The sequence below is a fragment of the Pelophylax lessonae genome, assembly GCF_965119305.1.
Source record: "Pelophylax lessonae genome assembly, chromosome: 10".
Lineage (NCBI taxonomy): Eukaryota > Metazoa > Chordata > Amphibia > Anura > Ranidae > Pelophylax > Pelophylax lessonae.
The window spans coordinates 209,432,887-209,460,550 of NC_138777.1; the positions used below are offsets into that span (position 1 = coordinate 209,432,887).

Below are 27,664 nucleotides of genomic sequence, written 5' to 3' on the forward strand. Positions count from 1 at the left end.
GTGTTCTATTGGGTTGAGGTCAGGACTCTGTGCAGGCCACTCAAGTTCCTCTGCCCCAAACTTGCTCATCCATGTCTTTATGGACCTTGTTTTGTGCACTGGTGTGCAGTCATGTTGGAACAGGAAGGGGCCATCCCCAAACTGTTCCCACAAAGTTGGGAGCATGAAATTGTCCAAAATGTTTTGGTATGCCTTAAGAGTTCCCTTCACTGGAATTAAGGGGCCAAGCCCAACCCCTGAAAAAAAAACCCACACCATAACCCCTCCTCCACCAAATGATTTGGACCAGTGCACAAATCAAGGTCCATAATTAGAGCAGAGACTGTGAACCAGGCCTTCTCATCCAATATCAGTGCCTGACCTTACAAATGCGCTTCTGGAAGAATGGTCAAACATTCCCATAGACAAACTCCTAAACCTTGTGGACAGCCTTCCCAGAGGAGTTGAAGCTGTTATAGCTGCAAAGGGTGGGCCAACTAAATATTGAACCCTACAGACTAAGACTGGAATGCCATTAACCACTTGCTGACCAGCCGCCATACTTATACTGCGGTAGTTCAGCTCTGTCCCGCGAAATGAAATACCTGTTCCTGTACGTCGCCTCGTGAGACAGATGGTGGGGCACACACGCACATGCTGATTGGCCACAGGGGGAGCCAATCAGCCGGTCCTGTGGATGCGATGCCTGCTAGGCACCTGCGATCGCTCTCGGTGGAGACAGAACGGCAGTCTGCCGATGTAAACACTGCAGACTGCTGTTCTGTCAGTGATGAACACAGGAATCCTATCTAGGAACACAGGTCTTTATGTTTATCCAGCAAGTCCATCCCCCACACAGTTAGAAAACACCCCCTAGGGACACATTTACCCCTTTGATCGCCCTTGGTGTTAACCCCTTCCCTGCCAGTGTCATTAGTACAATAACAGTGCATATTTGTTAGCACTTATTACTGTAGTAATGTCACTGGTCCCCCCCAAGAGTGTAAAAAAATGTCCGTTAGGTGTCCGATCTGTCCGCCGCAATGTGGCAGTCCCGCTAAAAATCTTGACATGAACCTTTCCTCTAGTTTGTAGACACGATAACTTTTGCGCAAACCAATCAATATACGCTTATTGGGATTTTTTTTTAACCACAAATATGTGGCAGAATACACCTTGGCCTAAAATTATGAAAAAATTTGATTTTTACATTTTTTTTAATGGGAAGGTTTTATAGCAGAAAGTAAAAAATATTGTTTTTTTCAGAATCGTCACTCTTTTTTCATTTATAGCGCAAAAAATTAAAGTCTCACAGGTAATCAAATAACACTAAAAGAAAGCTCTATTTGTAGGGGGAAAAAAGACATCAATTTTATTTGGGTACAGTGTCGCACGACCGCGCAATTGTAAGTTAAAATAACACAGTGCTGTATCACAAAAAAAATGGCCTGGTCATTAAGGGGGGTAAAACCTTCCGGTTTAAAGTTAAAGTTCATGTGCGTGCAACGGCAGGCGTCCCGATACTTAATAATATAGTAATATAGTGTATATATAAATAATAATTTAGAAATATAATGTGTGTGTATATATATATATATATATATATATATATTATATATATATATATATTTTGTGTGTGTGTGTGTGTGTGTATGTATATATATATATACATATATACACACACATATATAAATATATATATATATATAGTATATATATATATATACTGTATTTACAGTATATAAAAACTTGAATTCCTGTGATTCCTCATAGTGATCTCTATTGTAGTAGAAGCACCAATTATACCCTGACATTCGGTCTTAGCGGCGTGTTGCATTAGACTGTACTGTGAAGCTCGGCCCCGCTGGGGTTTATTAATGGGACGGTGTAAGAAGATCACTGGAAGGCGAGCAGCATTGATGGCGGACGTAGCAGCAGTCACTGCGGTGAAGCCCTGGCTCTAGGGACGGTCCGCCTAATTGCTTCCTGGTCTGCCCCTTCCCCCTATTATCAGGGTTAGCTCAGACTTATGCAGCGTCTTTTCCAAGATGCTCTACTGCCAGCTCAGGGAGTGGGGGCCAAAAGGGATCTGGCGGTGATCAGGGCAGCCAATCAGAAGCAATCAGAAGTACAGCTGGGTTTTCGAACAAGGCAGACATCATGCCTCTTTGTTCTCTAACATCTTACCAACTAAGAACCTGTTATGAAGTGTATGAAGGGACAAGGAGGGTTTGGACCCCAGGTCAGGAATTTATTGCCCACTGAGGAGGTTCGCCCTCTCTATTCGTCACTGGGACCACAAGTCACGAAAATCCAAAATTTTACAACTGTCACCCAAACAGTAAAAGAAGGGAAATCTTCCACTGGGGCACCTGTTTGGGTGACAACTGTATAAGAAGGGATTTCCTCCCATTTTTGGGAGATTTGTTCTCACTTCCTGTTCCGTCTCCAGGAAAGGAAGTGATGGGAAATCTTTACAATGGAAAACAGACTGGAAAAAATAAACCTGCAGAGGATTTAACCCCTTTCTACCCTATCCAAAACTGAAAAAAAAAAAAAAAGTTTTGGATATACGTACACACAAAATTGAAGCTGCTGCTAATGTTAAAGTGAACCTGTCACAGAGATGCAGTGGAGGCAGCCATATTGACAGCTGAAATAGCAGCCATTAGCTTTTTACTACTGCCAGGTCTTATGACACCACTGAGAGATGAGGCTGGGAGATTACAATGTACGTTGTATGGAATTTGGATGTTTCTTAATAATAAGTCTCCCAATCTGTATGAGGTTGGTCAGGGGAGCGAGCTTAAAGTTGACTTCCAGGAAATTTCAACAACAACCCCCCACCCCACCCCACTTTGCAAGGGCTAAACGAAATGCTCATTTTGTCTAGGGTACATTAAAAAAACACTGATCACTTACCTTTTCCCTCTTTCTCCTGATACACTCGGTTGTGGAGGGGCCCTTGGCATCCTTGCTTACAATGCAGGCAGTGCCGGTACAAGATCATTCAGCGCCCAGGGCAAAGATGCCAAACGGCGCCCCCTTCCCCCATTCATGATGTGCAATTTTAGAGGGTGCTACACTCAGTAAACCATTGTGCACAGGGCAATCGTCCCTCCTGCCCACCCCTTGTTCCGGCCCTGAATGCAGGTCTGCTGGCCCTGCATTGTACGTGACAATGTCAGAGTGTGAGTGATGAAGCACTGAAGGGAAGCTGCTTTGGGAAACCAGTGGCACGGTAAGGAGAAAGCCTGCAGGAGCTAGGGATCAGGTAAGTGAAAGTGCTTTTTAATAGGGAGTTCTGAAGTTTTCCCAGAGTTCAGTTTTAGGGGAGGGAGAGAGCTCATGGTGAGCACAGAGGCAGACCAGTGCCACGGAGCTGGTAGATGTAATGTTATCTCCCTGTCCCGTTGCAGCCATATAGCACGTAGGGGGGGGGGGGGGGGGGCGTAAATGAGGGTCCAAAAGTGGTCTTACTTTACAAATCTTTTTATTGATGCAGAAGGTCAGACGGAGGTATCAGGGTCTGTCAGACCATCTACTAATAATGTTATTACCCCTACCCCTCCCGAGTTCCAAAACTAGGCACTGACCGTTTTCCCGGTGCTGGAAGGATGGAGAGAATTCTTTGGCAGCGATCCTGGCGATCTGAGCTTCCTCTTGCGCCTTCAGAGCTGCAGCAGCTGCTGCTTCAGCCTTGGCCCTGGAGTGGGACGTCCTGCGTGAGAGAAGACATAGATCCTCGGATGAAAAAGGTAAGGAGAGCAGGTGTAACATACGATGCATTACATAACTACAAATCCCAGAATATCAAAGTAACAGACTAACTCCTAATCCAAATAACAGCTTTTCTTGTACCCCCATAATGAGGTTGTGATGGGTGGAACGAAGGATGGAGCTAGGCAGCCACAAGAACATATGCATAACATACGTTGCGGTGCTAAACGATCAAAGTGAAATAAAAAAAGTCCATATAGAAAAAACAGCTCATGTTGTGCTCCAAAGAGGATTTAAATAGTGATGGTGAAGCAAAAGTCTCTTGCTGAGTGTCTGATAGGTGAGCGGATAATCTGAGATCTCACCCAGGTGCACCTCCAACGTGAATCATACAAAATGCTTGCTTACCCAAACACTAGACTCCAAGTTAAGAGTCTAGATAAGCGTGGGTAATACACAGAAAATCTGATTAATTTCCTTTGTATTTAGGCTGAAGGGGGCAGTGTCATGTCATGGCTGACAGTGAAAATCGCTTCAAATCACGACCCATATGGAAGAAAGAAATTTCCCACATAGTAAAAAAACGTATGATGCTTTCTTAAAACAAAATGTTGCTATGAACTTACAGAAATCCAGATAAAATCCAGCATGTAAAATGTAATGGTTCCCGGGAACTGGTCCGCTTGTAAACAGAGTTGGTTTGCAGCATTACAGACATGTACTCCGCCCTATGCTTTTCGTCAGAGTTGACGTAATCGGGGCATGCAGTCCATGTCCATCACCACGCATATATATATATTTTGTCCGGAGCAGAAAGAGCACAGCTGTCCCCTCTGTTCAAATCGGGCTGCCTGTTGATATGGCCACTGTTGTATCAAGATAGATGGCCAAACCTCATTCTGAAAAATAATATGGTCGTCTTTCCAGTAAGCCTAATGGGTAAACCTCAGTTTGGAAATAAGATGGTTGTTTATACACTTTTATAGATAGCCAAGCCTTGGTTTAACAAAAACAATGACAACCAGACTTTATTCTGGATAATGATATCAAAGCGTTGTTCTGGAATATAAATCCCGGTTCACAGATATTCAAAATTCATAACGCTCAAGTACAACTTAAAAAAAAGACTAAATAGTCCAAATTGGTGTATGTAACCAACAAAATATTAATAACCAAGATTATGAATGGTAGTAACCAAGATGTTAATCAATTAGGTGTAACATCTTAAACATCCTGAATAATGTCAGATCTAGTTAAATGTGCAGTGCCTTAAAAAAGTATTCATACCCCTTGAAATTTTCCACATTTTGTCATGTTACAACCAAAAACGTAAATTGTATTTTATTAGGATTTTATGTGATAGACCAACACAAAGTGGCACATAATTGTGAAGTGCAAGAAAAATTATAAATAGTTTTCAAATTTTTTTACAAATAAATATGTGAAAAGTGTGGCGTGCATTTGTATTCAGCCCCCTGAGTCAATACTTTGTAGAAACGCCTTTCACTGCAATTACAGCTGCAAGTCTTTTTGGGGATGTCTCTACCAGCTTTGCACATCCACAGAGTGAAATTTTTGCCCATTCTTTGCAAAATAGTTCAAGCTCTGTCAGATTGGATGGAAACAGCAATTTTCAAGTCTTGCCACAGATTCTCAAATGGATTTAGGTCTGGACCTTAACTGGGTCATTCTAAAATATGAATATGCTTTGATCCAAACCATTCCATTGTAGCTCTGGTTGTATGTTTAGGGTCGTTTTCCTGCTGGAAGGTGAACCTTCACCCCAGTCTTTTGCAGACTCTAACAGGTTTTCTTCTAAGACTGCCCTGTATTTGGCTTCACCCATCTTCCCATCAACTCTGACCAGCTTCCCTGTCCCTGCTGAAGAGAACATCTCTCCAATGATGATCCCACCACCATGTTTCATGGTGGGGATGGTGTGTTCAGGGTAATGTGCAGTAGTCGTTTTCTGCCACATATTGCGTTTTGCTTTTAGGCCAAAAAGTTAAATTTTGGTCACATCTGACCAGAGCACCTTCTTACACATGTATGATGTGTCCCTCACATGGCTTCTCGCAAACTGCAGGTTCTCTAACAAACATTTGAGGGCTTCACAGAACAGCTGTATTTATACCAAGATTAAATTACACACAGGTAGACTCTATTTACTAATTAGGTGACTTCTGGAAGCAACTGGTTCCACTAGATTTTAGTTAGGGGTATCAGAGTAAAGGGGGGGGGGGGGTGAATACAAATGCACGCCAAACTTTTCAGATATTTGTAAAAAATTTAGAAAATCATTTATCATTTTCCTTCCACTTCACAATTATTTGCCACTTTGTGTTGGTCTATCACATAAAATCCCAATAAAATACAATTTATGTTTTATGTTGTAACATGACAAAATGTGGAAAATGTCAAGGGGTATGACATCAGGGGGGGACAGCCCATACACATGTAGGGGGCCCGGGCATCCTGAAGGGCCCAGCCACCCAGCAGGGTCAGGAGATGGCAGAGGTGTGAGGCCCTGGAGAATGTTGGTGGTCAAGCCTGGGGGGCCCAGGCCTAAAACTTTGTAAGGGGCCCCAAATTTTCTAATGGCTGCCCTGGGTATGAATACTTTTTCAAGGCACTGTATATTATCTAACACAAACAAATATTTCAGGAGGATATATGTCTCATATCTTGCCAGGAGAAATGTACTGTTACATAAAAAGTACATTTTGATAAAAAAAGAAGAGGATATTTGGGGGAAGGTGGCTGTCCTCCTTCTGCAGGGGACCCCAATACAATCTATTGATAATTATATCAAAATCAGGTTGCTAGTATGTATTATATTTATATAGATGAATATCCATAATAAACAGTACTATGACTTAAAAAATAAAAATAAAATAAAAAAAACCTATCAAGAGATATTTCTAAAAGAATTTATGTCCATGGGGGACATAGGACTTTAACTCATAAATCCACCTAACCTCTATCTGGGAAACACGCCTTTTTGTAGAACCTCCTTTCCAAGGTAGCGCATATTTATCAATCGCTACAAAAGAGGTTCCCCCCCAGGGTCCCAAGAAGCCACAAGAACATGACAGCATGCTGAGCTGCAAAACACGGAGAACTTATACAAAAATGGTGAACCATCAGCCTGCATCATACTGCCAGAGCTGTGTAACCGCATGACCCTATGGGAAGATAAACCCCCTTATCATGGCTGCATGGATACATTTTTTCCCATAATTCCTTGTCAGCAGAAATGTAATGCTACTGTGGCCGCTCAGTTCTTGGCACACAAGTACCCGGCCTGCTGCTAGCAGCAACAAAAGCATACCGGACAGCCCTCCTTACTTCAAATTGTTTGAAGATTGATCAATGGAGATGTTTGTCACTGACTGACTATTGATTATTGATTGAGTGTTTCATGTAACCCAACAGACACCATTTTTATAGAATGATGGTGGCAGTTTATCAATAGAAATGCATAAATAATGTGGTGCTTGCTCTAGTAATTAACCATACACCATAGTTAGTAAGAGGAGCAATATTCTCATGAAGCTACACAGTTAATGTGATCTGCACAAACAATAAAATGTATAAACACAACATGCTAAAGAATATTTATGAAATACAAATAAGCTAAAATGGCAGCAAAGTGGCTCAGTGGTTAGCACTTCTACCTGGCAGCACTAGGGTTGTTGGTTCAACTCCCAACCACGGCACTACCTGCATGGAGTTTGCATGTTCTCCTTGTGCCTGTGTAGGTTTCCTCCCACACCCCAAAGACATACTGGTATGTTAAAGTGGTTGTAAACCCACTTTAATGACTTTTACCTACAGATAAGCCTAAATTAAGGCTTACCTATAGCTACTGTAAATAAATAGCTCCTAAACTTGCACCGTTTAGGAGATCTTTACATTGCATGCAGCCAAGGACGTCATCGGCGCATGCGTTTTGAAGAAACGGCCACCCATGCCATTTCTTCAGAACCCTGTGCCGTGACTGGCGGTTCCCGCACGCATGCACGGGGGTGACGTCACACGGTTCCGGCCAGTAATAAAGCCGGAGTCCACAGACCCGGAAGGAAGACGGGTGAACATGGATGCGGCCGGCAGCAGGGACAAAGTGGGCTTCGTTGCAGGTAAGTGTCACATAATATGCTAGTATGCGATGCATACTAGCACATTATGCATTTATTTTGCACGGAAAAAAAAGTTAAGAGTTTACTTCCTCTTTAATTGGGTCCTGTTTAAATTGTCCCTGATATGTGTATGTATAAATGTGTGTTAGGGACCTTAGATTGTAAGCTCCTTGAGGGCAGGGACTGATGTGAATGTGCAATGTATATGTAAAGCACTGTGTAAATTTACAGAGCTATATCAGTACCTGTAATAAAAACTAATATCAATTCATTCGTGCAAGAAGTGCTCCAAATAGTACTGAGTACGCAAATAGTGCTATGTGTTTTACTGAAAATTGAATTCACAAATTCAGTGCTTTAGATAAAGTGCAAAGAGTAGATAATCCAATACTGCCAAAATATCATTCACAAGTGAGAATTTATATAATAGTCCCAGTGCTGTCAGTGAAGTTCGTAATGTTCACTAAAGTGTTGTCAGTAAATGTCCATGCAAGCAGGAAAATGTATAAAACTTAATCCAATATCTGGTGTTCAGAAATTTCTCAATCCGCGCAATTCTGTCAACAGTTGATCCAAATAAACTCCACCTCGCTGTGCTCACAAACCCCATGCTCCACCTTTGTGTAGAGTGCCCGCTCATCTTAGATATAGACCCATATTTTCATACAGGTCGGGTAGCACTTAAATGAGAGATCGCACTGTCAATTTCTGCTCCTCCCCTCAGTATGTCCAAATAATAGCAATCTTATAAATAAATGGAAATCAGGGCTTCCAGTCTCAGCCACGACTGGACATGACCTCACTCTGCTCTGCCCGATGCGTTGTGTCACCGCCCACATGACTTCTTCAGGATTATTACTCCTCTTAATAACTATAGTAAAATATCACTCCTCTTAATAACTATAGTAAAATATCACTCCTCTTACCAACTATGGTAGAATATCACTCCTCTGACTAACTATGGTAGAATATTACTCCTCTTACTAACTATAGTAGAATATTACTCCTCTTACTAACTATGGTAGAATATTACTCCTCCAACTATGGTAGAATGTTACTCATCTTACTATGGTAGAATATTACTCCTCTTACCAACTATGGTAGAATAGTCCTCCTCTTACCAACTATGGTAGAATATTACTCCTCCAACTATGGTAGAATATTCCTCCTCTTACCAACTATGGTAGAATATTACTCCTCCAACTATGGTAGAATATTACTCCTCTTACCAGCTATGGTAGAATATTACTCCTCTTACCAACTATGGTAGAATATTATTCCTCCAACTATGGTAGAATATTACTCCTCCAACTATGGTAGAATATTACTCCTCTTACTAACTATGGTAGAATATTACTCCTCTTACTAACTATGGTAGAATATTATTCCTCCAACTATGGTAGAATATCACTCCTCTTACCAACTATGGTAGAATATCACTCCTCTTACTAACTATGGTAGAATATTACTCCTCTTACCAGCTATGGTAGAATATTATTCCTCCAACTATGGTAGAATATCACTCCTCTTACCAACTATGGTAGAATATTACTCTTCTTACTAACTATGGTAGAATATTACTCCTCTTACTAACTATGGTAGAATATTACTCCTTTTACTAACTATGGTAGAATATTATTACTCCTACTAACTATGGTAGAATATTATTACTCCTACTAACTATGGTAGAATATTACTCCTCTTACTAACTATGGTAGAATATTACTCCTTTTACTAACTATGGTAGAATATTACTCCTTTTACTAACTATGGTAGAATATTATTACTCCTACTAACTATGGTAGAATATTAATCCTCTTACTAACTATGGTAGAATATTACTCTTCTTACTAACTATGGTAGAATAGTATTACTCCTACTAACTATGGTAGAATATTACTCTTCTTACTAACTATGGTAGAATAGTATTACTCTTACTAACTATGGTAGAATATTACTCCTCTTACCAACTATGGTAGAATACTGTATTACTCCTCTAACTATGGTAGAATATCACTCATCTTACTAACTATGGTAGAATATTACTCCTTTTACTAACTATGGTAGAATTTTATTCCTCTTACCAACTATGGTAGAATATTCCTCCTCTTACTAACAACTATATATATATATATATATAATTTTTTTTTTTTATTATTTTTTTTTTTTATAAAAAATGCAATATTTGGGCAGCTATAGGAGGGAAGGAACTCACCTGTGGTATGAGGGAGAAAATAGTGTTCAACACCTCCCCAAAATATACTCCATTCCCCCAACATCTATTATTTAATATTATGTCCTCTATGGCAATGGTGCCCCCTCCCCAAATTGGCTAGGCACTGAAAATCACAAGACTGACTACACAGATTTAAAGGCTTAGCATCAGATATATTTTCATAGTAAGTCCCTGCATGCTGAGTAATATGTCAGTGTAACCCTTCCAGGTATATATTACCTCTCACTGAGATTACAATATTCCCCCTGACAATACCTTTATCTGCTTTTTTTTTTTTTTTTTTTCTCCAGAAGGACGGCACCATCTTCATTCATGCATTATCCAGAGTTACCAACTATTTCCCAGACTGAGATGCCAGTTCATAGATGACATAGCCATATAAATTCTGGTTGCCTGTGCAGTTCTTGGCTGTCTTCACAAATGTCTGACACAGATCAGCACCTGGTGCAAACTTGTGACTTGCTACAAAGTTACAATGTTGCAGTTTGGTCACAGGGGGTAGGAGACTAAGGAAATGCTTTCTCCTACCTGCAGCAGACTGATGACATCATCTCAGCCTAGGCAAAGTCATTGACTGGAGCTCGAGCATGGCTGTTTAATTTTTTTCTGAAAATGAAAGTGTTGCTGTGCATTGTGCATTGTGAGGTTTAATTCATGCAGATGTGTGAAGTTACTGACAGGTCCACTTTAAAAATATTTTGCAGGTTATGATGGGAGTACATGGAGGGCGCTGGCTGTACTTTAAATGGAAGTAGTCACATTAGTGAGATCATGTTTAAAAGTAATATAAATAATAAATATATTAAATAATAATAATAATAATCAAAATGAATGGTATTACATATGATTAAATAATACTGAGGGAGCGGTGACTGTCATTTGGGCCTCCACATTTGGAGTTTTTTTGCATTTATATTTAGAGAATAATGAGAATTAACAGAAATAAATCTTCCGGGGTCCTCTGTGTCAGAAATTTGTGATTAATTATGCAGTGGCCCCCTTCGTCAGTCCATTAATAAGGACATTTATTATGCAGTGTGTCCTGCTGTACTGCCAGGTGTCACGGGGGAGGGGTAGGCCCAGAGTGCCCCCCCCCCCAAATGAGCACCCCTCGGGAGCTTCCTGTAGGTGGAATTTGGGGTTACAATAAGGGGGTGAAATGGCACAAGGCAGGTGGCATGGCTCAGCTGGTTTCTGCAGGCTGCGTAGGCTCCACTCCCAGCCCTCCACAGATCCACTGTCTGCAGAAGGCCGGCTGTCTGCAGCGGACATTAATAATTCAGGGACAATTTGCACGGCGGTGGAAGCACAGAGAGGCGAATACCCCCCCCCCCCCCCTCCTTGCACCTTCCCACTTCATCTTCCTTCGCTGCGGCGATACTTTTCTAGGAGGAACTCGTCGCGTTTCATGAACAAGTCCGATGAACAAATATCACATATCTATGTGTCGCTGTGGAACTATAAGTCCCAGCATGCCATGCCAGCCAAGATTGGGCTTGGGTAAGAATTTCTGATAACAGAAATATGAAAGATTGAAATTTGCCCCCTTATTGTTCTCAACTATCTAACCAGAGAGAAATAGGAGGCTGCCATTGTTAAAATCCTGAAATGTTACAATCTACAGCGACAGTATCATTTATCAGTAAAGCTCCACCCTTTCATCATTAAAAAGCCGTCTTTGAGCTCCAATCAGTGACTTTGCCTATGCTGAGTTGATGTCATCAGTCTGCAAAGTGGTGGCTGGTGCTAAACTTTTTGGGGGGGGGGGTGGCAAACAACCCCCCCCCCAGGTCCGCACTCACCTCTCCACTGCCCCCCTGCACTCACCCCTCCACTGCCCCTCCCAAACTCCCCACTCCACTGTCCCCCACGCACTCACCACTCCACTGCCCCCCCCCGCACTCACCCCTCCACTGCCTCCACGCACTCACCCCTCCACTGTCCCCCACGCACTCACCCCTCCACTGCCCCCCCGCATTCACCCTCCACTGCCTCCACGCACTTACCACTCCACTGCCCCTCTCGCACTCACCCCTCCGCTGCCCCCCGCATTCACCCCTCCACTGCCCCCCCCGCACTCACCCCTCCACTGTCCCCCACGCAGTCACCCCCTCCACTGCCTCCACGCACTCACCATTACACTGCCCCCCGCACTCACCCCTCCACTGCCCCCCGCATTCACCCCTCCACTGCCCCCCTGCACTCACCCCTTCACTGCCCCCCACGCAGTCACCCCCTCCACTGCCTCCATGCACTCACCACTCCACTGCCCCCCCGCATTCACCCCTCCACTGCCCCCCCGCACTCACCCCTCCACTGTCCCCCACGCAGTCACCCCCTCCACTGCCTCCATGCACTCACCACTCCACTGCCCCCCCGCATTCACCCCTCCACTGTCTCCACGCACTCACCACTCCACTGCCCCCCCCCCCCGCATTCCCCCCTCCACTGCCTCCACGCACTCACCACTCCACTGCCCCCCCCCGCACTCACCCCTCCACTGTCCCCCACGCAGTCACCCCCTCCACTGCCTCCACACACTCACCACTCCACTGCCCCCCCGCACTCACCCCTTCACTGTCCCCCACGCAGTCACCCCCTCCACTGCCTCCACGCACTCACCACTCCACTGCCCCCCCCGCATTCACCCCTCCACTGCCTCCACGCACTCACCACTCCACTGCCCCCCCCCGCATTCCCCCCTCCACTGCCTCAATGCACTCACCACTCCATTGCCCCCCCCGCACTCACCCCTCCACTGTCCCCCACGCAGTCACCCCCTCCACTGCCTCCACGCACTCACCACTCCACTGCCCGCCCGCATTCACCCCTCCACTGCCTCTACGCACTCAACAATCCACTGCCCCCCACATTCACCCCTCCACTGCCTCCACGCACTCACCCCTCCACCGTCCCCCCCGCATTCACCCCCCCACTGCCCCCCACGCAGTCACCCCTCCACTGCCCCTCCCGCACTCACCCCTCCACTGCCCCCTCGCACTCACTCCTCCACTGCCTCCCCCCGCGCTAAGCCCTCTACTGCCCCCACACACTCACCCCTCCACTCACCCCCTGCACTCACCCCTTCACTGCCCCCCACGCACTCACACCTTCACTGCCCCCCCCCCGCACTCACCCCTCACTGTCCCCCCGCACTCACCCCTCCACTGCCCCCATGCACTCTCCCCTCCATTGACCCCCAGCATTCACCCCTCCAATGTCCCCCAGCACTCCCCCTTTCCATTGCCCCCAGCACTCACCCCTCCACTGTCCCCCCACACTCACTTCTCCACTGTCCCTACGCACTCACTTCCTTCCATTGCCCCCAGCACTGATCCCTCCCCCCCCCCCGCACTCACCCCTCCACTGTCCCCCAGCACTCACCCCTCCACAGTCCCCCAGCACTCACCCCTCCACTGTGATTCGCTAGTGTCAGTGCCCCACATGCATCCCCATTTATTTTTAAATTTTTTATTTGGGAATGTTATATAGCAGAAAGTGAAAAATAATGTTTTTTTTTTCAGAACTGTCCACAGATAGTGAGAGGTGGGCCAACGATGGATCAGGGGGAGAGGAGATGGATGATGATTGAAGCACCTCAGGCAGGCAATGTAGATTGGGCTCAATATATCTGCTGCAGCTTCAAAGGATTATACTATGGAGATGGAACTGAGAGTACACAGGAGAGGATTTGCTACACGTGTGGGAAGCTTTATATCACCACACACATTTATTAAGATAATGAGGTTTTAATTACATGTAATTTACTATAGCATGAGGACAGATCTGCACCATAGACACCTTCTATGAAATCTGTCTGCTGGAATTTATATATCCGTCATTAAAGTCCTCTATAATGGAACACAGTATATGGAGCCTGGTGATGGATCGCTTCTCACTGAATAGATACATTGTAATCCAGATTATAAAAATTCTGATTAATTTGTTATGATGGTGTAATGAGGAGCCGATCATCCGCGAGATTTACAGCAAAACCTCTATAAATTGGCTGCAGAATTCTTGTTGCTTGGTTATCGTCATAATGAGCCGAGGATCGCACAGAGCAGTTTTATTATAAATAATGACTAATAATAATATATTCATATTATTATACATAATTATATTCTGTTTTATCTATTTAGTAACATAACATGGCGATCATTGCAATATTTTATGTCACACGGTATTTGCGCAGCGGTCTTTCAAATGCAATTTTTTGGGGAAGAAATACACTTTCATGAAATAAAAAAAAAAAAAAAACAGTAAAGTTAGCCCAATTTGATTGTATAATGTAAAGAATGATGTTACGCACAGTAAATAGATACCTAACATGTCAAGATTTAGAGCCGGTTCACATTAGAGCGATCCGACTCACCGGGGCGACCTCACAAGTCGCGGTGCGCTGCTCGCGCCGCGACCTCGGAGCGGCCGGCACGGACTTCATAACATTGAAGTCTATGCAGGTCGCTCCAGGTCGCCCCAAAGAAGCTCCGGACCCTTTTTCTAAGTCGGAGCGACTTGTGTCGCTCCTATTAGAACGGGTCCACAGCTTCTCTATGGAAGGCGACCTACGGCGACCTGTCAGGCGACCAGGTCGCCTGACAGGTCCCCCCAGTGTGAACCGGCTCTTAAAATTTCGCACACTCGTGGATGTAGCGACAAACTACAGTACTTAAAAAAATCTCCATAGACAACGCTTTAAAAAATGTAACAGTCACCTGTTTAGAGTTGCATATGCAGGCGCGACTTGTGTATGCGTTCGCTTCTGCGTGCGAGCATGGAGGGATGGGGCGCATTCAATTTTTGTTTCCCTTAATTATTTTATTTTTACTCTGTCCATTTAGAAAAAAAGTTTTTTTGATCACTTTTATTGCTGTCACAAGGAATGTAAATATCCCTTGTGACAGTAATAGGCAGTAATCCTTCTTTATGCAAGGATCTGGGGTGTAAAAGACCCCAAATCCCTCCTCTGCAGTTAAAAGCATTCAAAACGCCAAGTTTGGCTGTCTTGAATGCTGTCATTTTTTTTTTTTTTTAAATCTGGTGCCTTTAGGGTCCAGTACCCAGAGGTGATGTCATGACATTGCTTCCCTGGGTTTTTGACATCGGAGACCCGATCAGGGCTGAATGTGGCTTTGTTCGCGTCTTCGGCAAGTCGGCGGACGTGCCCGCTGGTCGCTCTGGTCTCCCGGTGGGACGGGAGACCTGGGCGAGCCGCAGAAGGCGGCGGAGGGGGGTGTGTCCCCTCCCACTCCTTGTAATGGCTGCTGAGCCCCATCGGTTGTCATTACAAGAAAGTTGACCATCGGCTCTAAACAACGGTACCGGGGTGATGCTTCTAGCTGCAGGCATCAACCCGGTACGACCCCCTGAAGCCGAGGCCGCATATTTCCGTTCCATCGGCATGAAGGGGTTAAACATTAAAATGTAATGTTTAGGAAATTAAGGTAGATTTAAACGAATTTGCTCTGTGCACTTTATATTATATACAATTGCAGCATGTGGAAACCTTACAAGCAGATCTGAACATAATAATGGGGTGGGCAACTACATGGCAGATGAGGTTTAATGTTGAAAAATGTAAAGTAATGCACTTAGGCGTCAGAAACATGAAAGCAAGCTACTCACTAGGGGGGGAGCCTCTGGGTGAGTCTAGGATGGAAAAGGACCTGGGGGTACTGGTAGACAACAGGCTTGGCAGTGGCATGCAATGCCAAGCCGCTGCAAGCAAAGCCAACAGAATACTGGGATGTATAAAAAAGGGGATTCACTCCAGAAATAAAGAGATTATTCTCCCGCTATACAAGACTCTGGTCCGGCCACATCTGGAGTATGCTGTCCAGTTCTGGGCACCGGTCCTCAGGAAGGATGTGCTGGAACTGGAGAAAGTCCAGAGAAGGGCAACAAAAATAATTAGGGGAATGGAGGGCATCAGCTATGAGGAAAGACTACAAGCACTGAACCTATTCTCTCTGGAGAAGAGACGATTGAGGGGGATATGATATCAATGTACAAATACTGTACTGGCGACCCTAGCATAAGGAACAAACTTTTCAGAGAAAGGGAATACAATAAGACACGTGGCCACTCACTAAAACTAGAGGAAAGGCGGTTTAACCTTAAAATACGTAGGGGGTTCTTCACTGTCAGAGCAGTAAGGATGTGGAATTCTCTTCCGCAAACAGTGGTATCAGCAGGGAGCATTGATAGTTTCAAAAAACTATTAGATGGGCACCTTAAAGACCACAACATACAGGGGTATACAATGTACGGTTAGCAGCAAACACACACACACATCATAGGTTGGACTGGATGGACTGATGTCTTTTTTCAACCTCACAAACTACAAAGATTATATAATGTCCAGTGAGTCTCCATTTGTAACTTTATTGTGTAATTAAGGTATTTTTCCCAATAAAGTTACAAACAGACACAATGCACATTATATAATCTTTTTACGAAATGGATTACATGTTTTTACAGGGATTTTAACTAGTGCTTATTTTCGGGGTAGGGCTTATATTGCAGCCATCCTCAAAAATCACGCTAGGTCTCATTTTTCAGGGTAGGGCTTATTTTCAGGGAAACAGGGTATGTAACTATGTAATTGCTTTTTCTTTTTTTTTTTATTAAAATCCTGTTTTCATCTTTTTCATCCTTTATTACATCTCAGTGCTGTCTATCTCCAGCAGACTCTTTGCAGAGACTTCCTGTCTACATACACTCCAATGATGGCTGCATGGCATTCCTCAGGGAAAGTTTCCTGATACTGACGACTGTTGGCCATGTCTGATTAAAGCGGAGTTCCACCCAAAAGGGGAAGCTCCGCTTATCCAATTACCCCCCCCCCCCCCGGTGCCACATTTGGCAACTTTCTGGGGTAGCGGGTACCTGTTTTTGACAGGTAAGTGTAGGGAGAGAGGTATTGGGGACGCTGTTGCTTTTTAATGGGCAATTCTCAAAGGGAGAATTAAGCAAAATGTGCACTATCTCTTTAAAAATAAAACTAAATAATTATACCTCCCCATGCGTGTAAACTACACTCAACTAATAAAATTACATATGATACAAAAAATTAACTGATTAAGTGCTAACATGCTTAATAAGTAAAATAACTTATTTACTTATATTTATGTACTTTATTTTCTATATTTACTATATTTATTTTATATTTACTTATATTTATATTTATTTTATATTTAGACCCCGTTCACACTGGGGCGACGCTACTTCCCGGGGCGACCTCACAGGCACGGACTTCATATCAATGTCAATGCAGGTCGCTCCGGGTCGCCCCAAAGAAGCTCCGGACCCTTTTTCTAAGTCGGAGCGACTTGTGTCAGGTGTGAATGGAGCCTACGTTGAACTTTGGCAACTAGATGTCCAGAACAGGGGCTTAATTACAGGGGTTGCGATTGCCACCGGGCCCCATGCTCCAGGAGGCCTGTGCAGCTCCCCTGTACACCTGGATAGGAGGGGCGGTGGGGGCAGCATGTAGAGAAATCACTGTCCTCCTTTTTCCTCCTGTAGCTGAAGGAGGAAGATGGAGGAGATTGGTTCCTCTATATGCTTCCCCCGACACTCCTCCTATCCAGTTTACTTGTGTTCTGCTGTCTCTGGGCCCCTGTGTGCTCCCCTGGTCCCCCCCCCACTGTGCTGCCCCCCCTACTGTGCTCCCTCCCCTCTCCTGCTGGCTTCTGCAGGGGATGTGTCACAATAGAGAACCAGGAAGGGGTTGGTAAATATGTGATTTACCAGCTCCTTCCTTTTCTGAATGGACAGAGTCAAAGTCAGTGACATTGTAAAAAAATAAAATAAAAGGATAAAAAATAATACAATTAAAATACCAAAAAATAAAAACTACTGACACCAGTGGGTGAACCAGGATCGCAAAGGTCACACTTGCGACCGGGCCCTGGCATTCCACCACCGTGGGGAGGCCCCAAGATGGCAGGAAGGGGGCCCACTGCAGGACTGTAATAAAGGGCCCCACAACAAGAGTAAAGGGCCCCAGGGCCCCAGGCTTGAAGGGAAGGGCCCCGGCCAGGGGGACGGGGGGCCCTTCATGGTTTCCTGACCTGGGGACCTGAAGGTTCTAGGTATGCCTCTGGTCCAGTACCTAAGTTCTCCTTGTCGCAGATCAAGGCTTTTACCAATTATCTCTGACTCTGTTTTTATTTGATACTACTGATAGTCTACTTTGTGCATGGGCCTTAGCCGTATATAGGCCATTATTTGGGAAGCTATTATTATAGGCATACTGCTTTAACTCCGACTATATGCAGTTGGCAATATGGTTGTCTTTATGCATAGATAACATGTGTGTGTCTGGTTTGGGGGTAAGGCCTCTGGGCAGGAGGCTGACTAGGTTGTATCTGTCTGTGTATATGGATTGCCCAGGAGGCCTAGCTCCTGAGGCTTCATTCAGCAGACAATCATATCCCACACATTCAGGCATTACCAGACATATTCCCTGGGCCTGACACTGGTAGCTTATAGGACATGATTCCAGTCCTCTAGCTTCAGGGGAATATGTTATATCACTTATCTCATTAAAAGCAATTGTGTTAATGTAGACATCCCTACAGTAGAGATGGTCTTCAGGTTATGGCATTATATAAGAGGGTGTGCCTACACTAAGGATGTGGGGCCACTACATTATATCATAGTGTCTGTTCTATACAATAATATATCCTGGGCCAGGGCTGCAGAGGCAGCCAGATCATTCACATGATAATCTGCAGCACATTTTATGTGCAGTGTTTATGGGTGTTTTAGCCTATCATTATTTGCTATCACTCTGGCCTTATACCTGGCTGGGGTTATAGCACTATATTCAAATATAGTCAATATGTATCTTTTTATATGGCTCCTGAACAGAAGTGAATCATAAGGCTCTTTTCACATTTGTGTGACTTGTCCTGCGACTTGGGACTGCAGGTCACATGACAAGTTATACTCGATTTCCAATGAGTACCGTTCATATCTGTGCGACTTCTTTAAGTCGCAGCAACTTCAAAGTAGTCCCTGCACTACTTTGGCCCGACTTTGATGTGTTTTGAGGTCTATAGACCTCAAGATTACACAGGCATTGCTTCAGTCCATTCAAAATCGCATGACTTTTAGGTCGCACAAGGGCAAAAGGGACCTACAGTGGAAAAAATTCCACCGATGTAGGTCTCTAAAAAGTTACATTCCTGAAATGCCTGGATTGCTAGCTGTAACATGTGCTTGTTGCATCAACCAGGCTGTTAAGCCATCAAGTGGCTGGTGTCGTGACTTGCATGTGCAGCACTGATGGGGAAAAGGGAACAGACATTTTAGTTATAAAAATATTTTCTCTTACGTCCTCCGACAGTCGCCGCCTCTTCATATTCGTCACATATGGGGTATTAGACTTTGCTCCGAAGGAGTAGCTAGGCAACAGAATATGTTAACATTAAAGCTTTTAACATATCCCACCCTCAAGGGGTGGTCCCCTCAGTCAATACCCTCCTACTTCCTGCAACCATATCTCAGTTTCAATGTCTAGCTTGTCAGGAGTGGCTGGCTCTCTCTGTGCTGGGGCTTTGTGCCCCAGACTCTTTCTTCTTTTTTGATTTTTTGTTTGAGTTTTCTCTCTACCTTTACTTAGCTGTTCTTTTTGTCAGCGTTAGTTAGTTCTTCGGATGAAGAGGATCATGCGGGCTGGGTCTCAGGCTGATCCCCCTGGTCGCAGGTCGTGGGTCAGTGGCTTCCCAGCCTGCCATCGAGCGTTCAGCCAGGTAACGCTCCTGGCACAGTGAACGACCCATCCCTGTTCGGTGCAGGGATGATTGGTGAGGTGGCTACCTCACTGGACGCTGTGCGGTTTCTTAACCCCCATTCTGTGCGTCTTGTATGCGACTCTCCCTGCCTCATGTGCAGCGGCTTGTTCGCCTGTGCGGGTCCCCCACGCCATTGTGAGGTAAGTGTATCTATGTGGGGACCTGTCTGTCTGGGGGGGTGTCAGTCTGGGACTGTGTAACCTGCCTCTGTTCACACTGTTTGTCTCCCTATCACTCGGCTGCATGCTGTGGGCTGCAGGGGGGGGGGGGGAGCTGTGTGACACTGTGTGTGTGTCAGCCTTGTCAGTGTGAGAAGCTGTGTGCTGTGGGGCATGTTTTGGGCATGTTTGGGCACTATACAGCGATCGCTGCGGCGATCTGACATGTTTTTTTATACATGGATGACATGTGTGCATTACTGTACTGTGGAGCGGCGGTTTCGGCGCCAAACGGCGCCATTTTGCCTACACTCGCTCTGGCCGCATGTTCTAAATGCATGGCGGCCATTTTCTTGTAGCCTCCCATAGGCTTTCATAGAGCGCCCTGGCAGCATCACTTCCTCTTCTCCAGGAACACCGATCGAGGCAGCAGCAGCGGCGAGGGTCTCCTCAGGTTATATCCTTCCTATCCATTGCCTGTGTCAGTTTTATTGTCCCTGTGGGGGTCTCATTGTGCTTGTGTGTGGTGCGGTGGGCTGCGCTCGCCGCGCTTGTTAAAGGGGCAGTTAACCCTTTCTTATCCGGCATTTGTAATAGGGGCAATGGATTCTCAGGAGGGCAAATTTCCTACCGCCTTGGTGGAAAGCCAGGGGACCGCTGTTTTCCCCCCAGGGGGGGATTTAGCCACTATTGTGGCTGGCCTTGCTGCTCAGGTGCAGATGCTGGTGGCTGCTCAATCTACTAAAAGACCCAGAGTTTCTCTTTCCTCTGATTCTGAGGGTGAAGGTGATGGGGCTGTTATGGCGGGGGCCTCCTTATCGGGGTCCCGCTCCTCCCTGGATCTACTGGGGTCCGAGGTGGAGGCTGAAGTTGAAGGGGTTGATAATTCTCCCCCTGGCTCGCCTGAAGAGCTTGCAATCATGGATGAATTGATTGCTTCCATAAAACAAACGCTGCGTTTGCAGGATGAAGTGTGTCCCCCCATCTGCCTTGGCGGCTTATGGGACGCAGAGAAAACGCAGGACGCCGCAGGTTTTTCCCTGCAATGATGATTTTCAGCGCGCTGTTAAGGAACAATGGCGCAATCTGCGCAAACCTTTTGCTGTACCAAGTAGGTTCAAGCTGCGTTATCCTTTCTCGCCTTCCACTGATGAAAGGTGGTGTGTGCCACCCCCAGTGGATCACGCAATTGCGGTTTTAAACAAATCCACTGCGATTCCTGCAGAGGATTCCCCTGTGTTCCGTGATGCCACGGATAGGAGATTGGAGTCTCTTGCCCGTCATACTTATTCTGTTACGGGTTCTATGCTTAAGGCTCTGTTTGCCTCTCTCATGGCGGCCCAGGCGGTCGCAAGTTGGACGCAGATGCTTAGGCGCGTCCTAGTGGCCGATTCGGCCTCGCCGGTGACCCTGGATATGGTGGATCAAATCCACCAGGGTGTCATGTATCTGTGTGATGCGGACTTGGACCTAGTCCCGTTGGCTGCACGTGTGCACAGCGTGGCGGTGTTGTCTCGCCGCCTGGTTTGGTTGAAATGTTGGTCGGTGGACCAGTCTTCACGTAAGACCTTAGCCAATCTGCCTTATGATGGGTCTCGCCTTTTTGGGGAGTCCTTGGATGTGTTGATTAAGGGGATCACCGGAGGTAAGAGCACTCTCTTGCCCCATTTCCCCAAGGCTAAGGGGGCTTCTGGGAAGAAGCATGCGAATTTTCGGCCCCCTCAGGGGTCCTTTCGTGCCTTTCGGTCGCACTACAACGGCAAACCGTTCAAGGGTCAAGGCTCTCAGAAGAAGCCCTGGTCTGGAAAACAGAAGTCCGGTCAATCCGGATCCGCAGCCCATAACAGTGCGGCCTGAAGGGGCGCCCTCACCCAGTTTTGGGGTGGGGGGACGCTTGCTCGGTTTTCTTCAGCCCTGGTTGGCCCGCGTGCGGGACAGATGGGTTCAGGAGATCGTTCGATCTGGTTACAGGATCGAGTTTCTCTCTCGGCCGGAGAGCAGATTTTTTCCCTCAAATCTTCAACTGTCTCCAGAGCGTTTACGGGACCTGCACCTGGCGGTGCGGGACCTGAGGGCTCAGGGAGTGGTAGTTCCGGTGCCTCATCGGGACAGATTTCGGGGGTTTTATTCCAATCTGTTCACCGTGCCCAGAAAGGAGGGCAAGGTTCGTCCGATTCTGGACTTGAAGGCTCTGAACCGCTCTGTGCGGGTTCGCAAGTTCCGCATGGAATCCCTGCGGTCGGTGGTGGCTGCCCTGGTTCCGGGGGAATTCATGGCCTCCATCGATTTGAAGGATGCGTATCTTCACATCCCCATTTTCGAGGGTCACCAGAGGTACCTTCGATTTGCCATTGCGGAGGATCACTACCAGTTCGTGGCGTTGCCTTTTGGTCTCGCCTCGGCTCCGCGGGTCTTCACCAAGGTGCTTGCACCGGTTCTGGCATTATTGAGGGCCCAGGGCATTATTGTCCTGGGGTATCTGGACGACATTCTGGTTCGGTCTGCGACCAGCCAGGGTCTGGAGAGGGACCTGTCTGTCACGATGCAAACTCTGCAGGAGTTTGGTTGGACGATAAATTTTCCAAAGTCGACACTGAGTCCGTCGGTTCGTCTTCCCTACCTGGGAATGATTCTGGACTCGGTGCAGGCGAAGGTCTTCCTGCCGGAAGACAAACTCAGAACTCTTCAGGAGGAAGTCAGGTCCCTCAGGGACGTTCCGCACTCGTCTCTGCGGACGTGCATGAGATGTCTGGGATTGATGGTCTCGGCCTTCGAGGTGATTCCCTTCGCCCAGTTTCACACGCGGGGTCTCCAGGCGGAGATCCTGTCCATGTGGGACGGGCGACCTCAATCTCTGGATCTTCAAATCTCGTTGAGTCATCGCACCAGAAGAGACCTTCTGTGGTGGCTCCAGTCCCCGATGGTGTCCGGGGGCAAGTCGTTTCGTCCTATCTCGTGGACGGTGATCACCACGGATGCCAGCCTGTCGGGCTGGGGTGGTGTTCTGGGCGTTCTGTCCGCCCAGGGAACTTGGTCGGAGGGGGAGTCTTCCCTTCCGATCAACATTCTGGAATTGCGTGCGATAAATCTCTGTCTTCGTCGCTGGACGGACCGGCTGCAGGGCTGCCCGGTTCGGGGGCAGACGGACAATGCCACGGCGGTGGCCTACATCAACCACCAAGGGGGCACCAGGAGTGCCCGAGCGGCTCGAGAAGTGGCCGACATTCTGTCTTGGGCCGAGACTCATGTCCCGGCGATAACGGCGGTTCACATTCCGGGGGTGGAGAACTGGCAGGCGGACTATCTGAGTCGCCAGACCCTGGATCAGGGGGAATGGTCTCTCCACCCGGCTGTCTTCCAGATGTTGTGCGCGAAGTGGGGTCTTCCAGATGTGGACCTGTTCGCGTCTCGTCTCAACAACAAGGTGAGAAGGTTCGTGGCAAGGACGCGCGACCCTCGGGCAGACGCGTCGGACGCGTTAGTGGCCCCGTGGCATCAGTACAGGCTGATGTACGCGTTTCCACCGATTCAGTTGCTGTCCAGGTTCCTTCGCAGGTTACACTCGGAACGCAGCACGGTGATTCTTGTGGCACCGGACTGGCCTCGCCGGTCCTGGTACGCAGACCTCGTGAATCTGGCGGTCGACGCCCCGTGGCGTCTGCCTCCTCGAGACGATCTCCTGTCTCAAGGACCGATATACCATCCTGCTTTACAGTCGCTGGCTTTGACGGCGTGGCTGTTGAGACCGAGGTCCTGAAGGAGAAGGGTCTCTCCCCAGAGGTCGTTCATACCTTGATCAACGCGAGGAAGTCTTCCTCGGGGAAGGTTTATTACCGTACTTGGAAGGCCTATTTTGCCTGGTGTGAGTCCAGGGGGTTTTCACCCCGCACATACTCGGTTTCCCGAGTGCTGTCCTTCCTTCAAACGGGTGTCGATCAGCGTTTGGCGCTGGCTACGATAAAGGGTCAGGTGTCTGCGCTGGCCGTTCTGTTTCAACGTCCCGTGGCTTCCAACTCCTTGGTTGGCACTTTTGTTCAGGGAGTGCGGCATCTGGAGGGATCCTCTGCCCCCTTGGGACTTGAATCTCGTTCTATCTGTGTTACAACGTGCTCCTTTTGAACAGATCAGGGAGATCTCGTTGTCTATGTTGTCCAAAAAGGTCGCCTTTTTGGTTGCGATCACTTCGGCTCGCAGAGTGTCGGAGCTGGCGGCTTTGTCCTGCAAGTCTCCGTATCTGGTTGTTCATTTGGATAAGGTGGTCTTGCGACCTAATCCTTCTTTTCTTCCGAAGCGAGTTTCGGAATTCCATCTTAATGAGGATATTGTCTTGCCTTCGCTGTGCGCGAAGCCTAAACATCCAAAGGAGGTGAGATTACATTCTTTGGATGTTGTTCGGGCGATAAGGGTTTACCTTAAATCGACTGAGTGTTTTCGAAAGACGGACTCCTTGTTTGTTCTTCCAGAGGGTCCTCGGAAGGGCATGGCGGCGTCGGCCTCTACCATCGCCAAATGGATCAGGCAGACCATTGAACAGGCCTATGCTTTGCGGGGGAAGGTTCCCCCTGTGCCTGTGAAGGTGCACTCTACTAGATCTCTGAGTACGTCTTGGGCCGGTCGTCATGGGGCTTCTGTAGCCCAGGTGTGTAAGGCGGCGACTTGGTCGCCCGTGCACACTTTCACGAAATTCTACAAAGTAGATGTTCAGGCATCGGCGGATGCTTCCTTTGGCCGCAAGGTTCTTAGTGGGGCAATTCCCTAGGGTCCCTTGTTGGGGACCTCTGGCTGTTGGGATAAGTTTTTTTATCCCCTGGTTATTTGTCTTTTCCTGGGTTGTTGCTCCTGTTGGGCAATTATTTTTCCTGTAGCCCAGCTGGTTTCCTTCCTTTGGTAAGGTTCCTTTCTTTGATGCGGAGACTGCGTTGCCTTTCGGCGCGGATGCGTTTCCCACCCCTCATGTTTGCACTGCTTTGGGACGTCCCCATATATGACGAATATGAAGAGGCGGCGACTGTCGGAGGACGTAAGAGAAAACGGAATTTTTGTAAAATCTTACCTGTAAAATTCCTTTCTCTGAGTCCTCCGACAGTCGCCGCCCCCGCCCCTCTTTTGGGGTTTGGTTGTATACTCTACTGCTATTCCACTGAAACTGAGATATGGTTGCAGGAAGTAGGAGGGTATTGACTGAGGGGACCACCCCTTGAGGGTGGGATATGTTAAAAGCTTTAATGTTAACATATTCTGTTGCCTAGCTACTCCTTCGGAGCAAAGTCTAATACCCCATATGTGACGAATATGAAGAGGCGGCGACTGTCGGAGGACTCAGAGAAAGGAATTTTACAGGTAAGATTTTACAAAAATTCCGTTTTTTATATAAAATATATTTGTAATGAAGCAGATTGTCTAACATCTTGCATTTCTTGTGTCTGAGACCACCAGTTTCACACCAGTTGCCCAGCCCTTCATTTTCAAGATTGCTATCTCAAATCTTTGAAGATCTGTTCAGCTAACGAACCTTGGAAGTGACACGTTTATGTGAATGACCATCCGCATATCAAAGAATGTCACCAAAGACTCAAATGGGACTTCAAAAGAATTTAGTTAGCTAGGTGCCACCCACTTCAGAATTTATCAATTGTAATAGAAAATCCTTAGTTAGTAGAGCAGCCATTATTTGAAACAATGCTCTGTATTGCTTGTTGCTCTCCCCTCATGCTTGTAAAATACATTTTTCTTTTAATTCGGCTTCAGCAGTCAATGTAACTGAAACCCCTTGAGTTTTGGGGTTTCCCCATCAAGCACCATGACGGTTACAGATCAGACAGAAGCAGCTTCCTAGGCAGTAAAGGATAATAGGGTTTAATTCTGCTTTAAGTCTATCAGCAGATCGGTCTACAATCTCGGCATTGCCTAAAAATGCATAAAATGGGGAGCAACTGAGCATGTGCAAAGCAGGATGAGTCAGAGTATTACTGAATTTTACACAGTAGAGACCCTTATTTTTAGCATTTTACATAGCTATACCCAGGGCTGCTGTTAGAAATCGCTGGGCCCCATGCAGACTACCTGGCGGGGCCCCCCCAAGAAAATATTAAAGATATATTTAGCTAAAATTACAACAAAATCACTATTATCAGACACAAATATAACATAACTCGCATAATTCCTGCTAAATCTAAAAAAAAAAAAACAATGTTAAATAAAAAAGAAGATGAGATGAGAAAAATATACAGGCTGGGCATTTGGAGCTCAGTGATCAGAGAGACAGAGAGAGAGAAACAAGGTTACAATTTACAAATAAACTCCTGAGTAGAGATAACATTAGAGCCAGTGCTGGGAGGGGGGCCCACACAAGGGAGGGGGATTAGTGAGGGACGACTGTCTCTTTCTCAACAGATAAAAGCTGATAGCAGGGAGAGGGACAGATCAGATTCAGGTGCTGGAGGAAGATTTATGTATTTGTTGTCCATCACTAATCCCCCTCTCTGTGTGGGCCCCCCTGTGTGCTCGGGCCCCCTACAAGAGGGCTGGTGGTCCCCCCCTATCAGCAGCCCTGGCTATACCTGCAGAAGGGGCCAGCCTAAGGTGATATAGCAGGACTTTGTTTTCTGACCGTCCTCTCTAACATCTCTATCCGATTGCCTCTTGGGGGATCAGGAAGGAATTTTTTTCCCCTGCTGTACCAAATTGGATCATGCTTTGCTGGGGTTTATTTTCGCCTTCCTCTGGATCAACAGCGGGCATAGGATTGTGTATATGGGATTGTATGGCTGGGTTTTCAATACTGTTTTTTTTTTTTTTTTTGGTTGAACCAGATGGACTTGTGTCTTTTTTCAACCTGACTAACTATGTAACATAACGTGGTGTAACAAACAACATGAACAGGTTATCCTGTTAGACCCCGTTCACACTGGGGCGATCCGACTTGCCGGGGCGACCTCATAGGTCGCGGCGCGCTGCTCGCACCGCGACCTCGGAGCGGCCGGCAGGGACTTCATAACATTGAAGTCTATGCAGGTCGCTCCGGGTCGCCCCAAAGAAGCTCCGGACCCTTTTTCTAAGTCGGAGCGACTTGTGTCGCTCCTATTAGAACGGGTCCACAGCTTTTCTATGGAAGGCGACCTATGGCGACCTGTCAGGCGACCAGGTCGCCTGACAGTTCGCCCCAGTGTGAACGGGCTCTTACTGCTACAGATTCAGTCTTTTCAAGCAGGGATCTACCCAACTCTACTCATACCAGTATCACAACTAGTGCCAGAGTCCATGGGGGGACTCAGACTTAATATACAGGAAGAACACCTGATATTTGAATTCAGATGAGGAGACATTTATATTGCGTATGCAAGAATGTACTTGCATGATTGTTCTTACATATTGCTCATATGTGTAACAACTGATTGGCAGTCTAGCAGTTTCTTTGTATTTCTTTCTTTTATGGTCAGAGCGCTTTCCTGGTCACCCCGTTTTACACCGATGGTCAAGGGCGTTGTATGTTAGGCAATGCTTTAAGTAGCTATTTGGACACATCAGGAGTTGCAGTGGTAATTATGGTCTAGGTATCATGGAATTCTACTAGACTGTTTTTTGCCCCAGTCTCTATAGTCTTATAGTAGTTCACTCCAATTTCGG

General features: G+C 46.5%; 1 protein-coding gene across 1 annotated transcript in view; it reads right to left on the reverse strand.

The window, feature by feature from the left end:
• JPH3 (junctophilin 3) overlaps window positions 1–27,664 on the reverse strand; it is a 193,238-nt gene that overhangs the window by 30,891 nt on the left and 134,683 nt on the right. Inside the window, exon 3 of the mRNA XM_082270411.1 lies at window positions 3,576–3,700. Within this exon, the coding sequence (XP_082126537.1) occupies window positions 3,576–3,700 (125 nt within the window). The remainder of the gene's footprint in view (window positions 1–3,575; window positions 3,701–27,664) is intronic.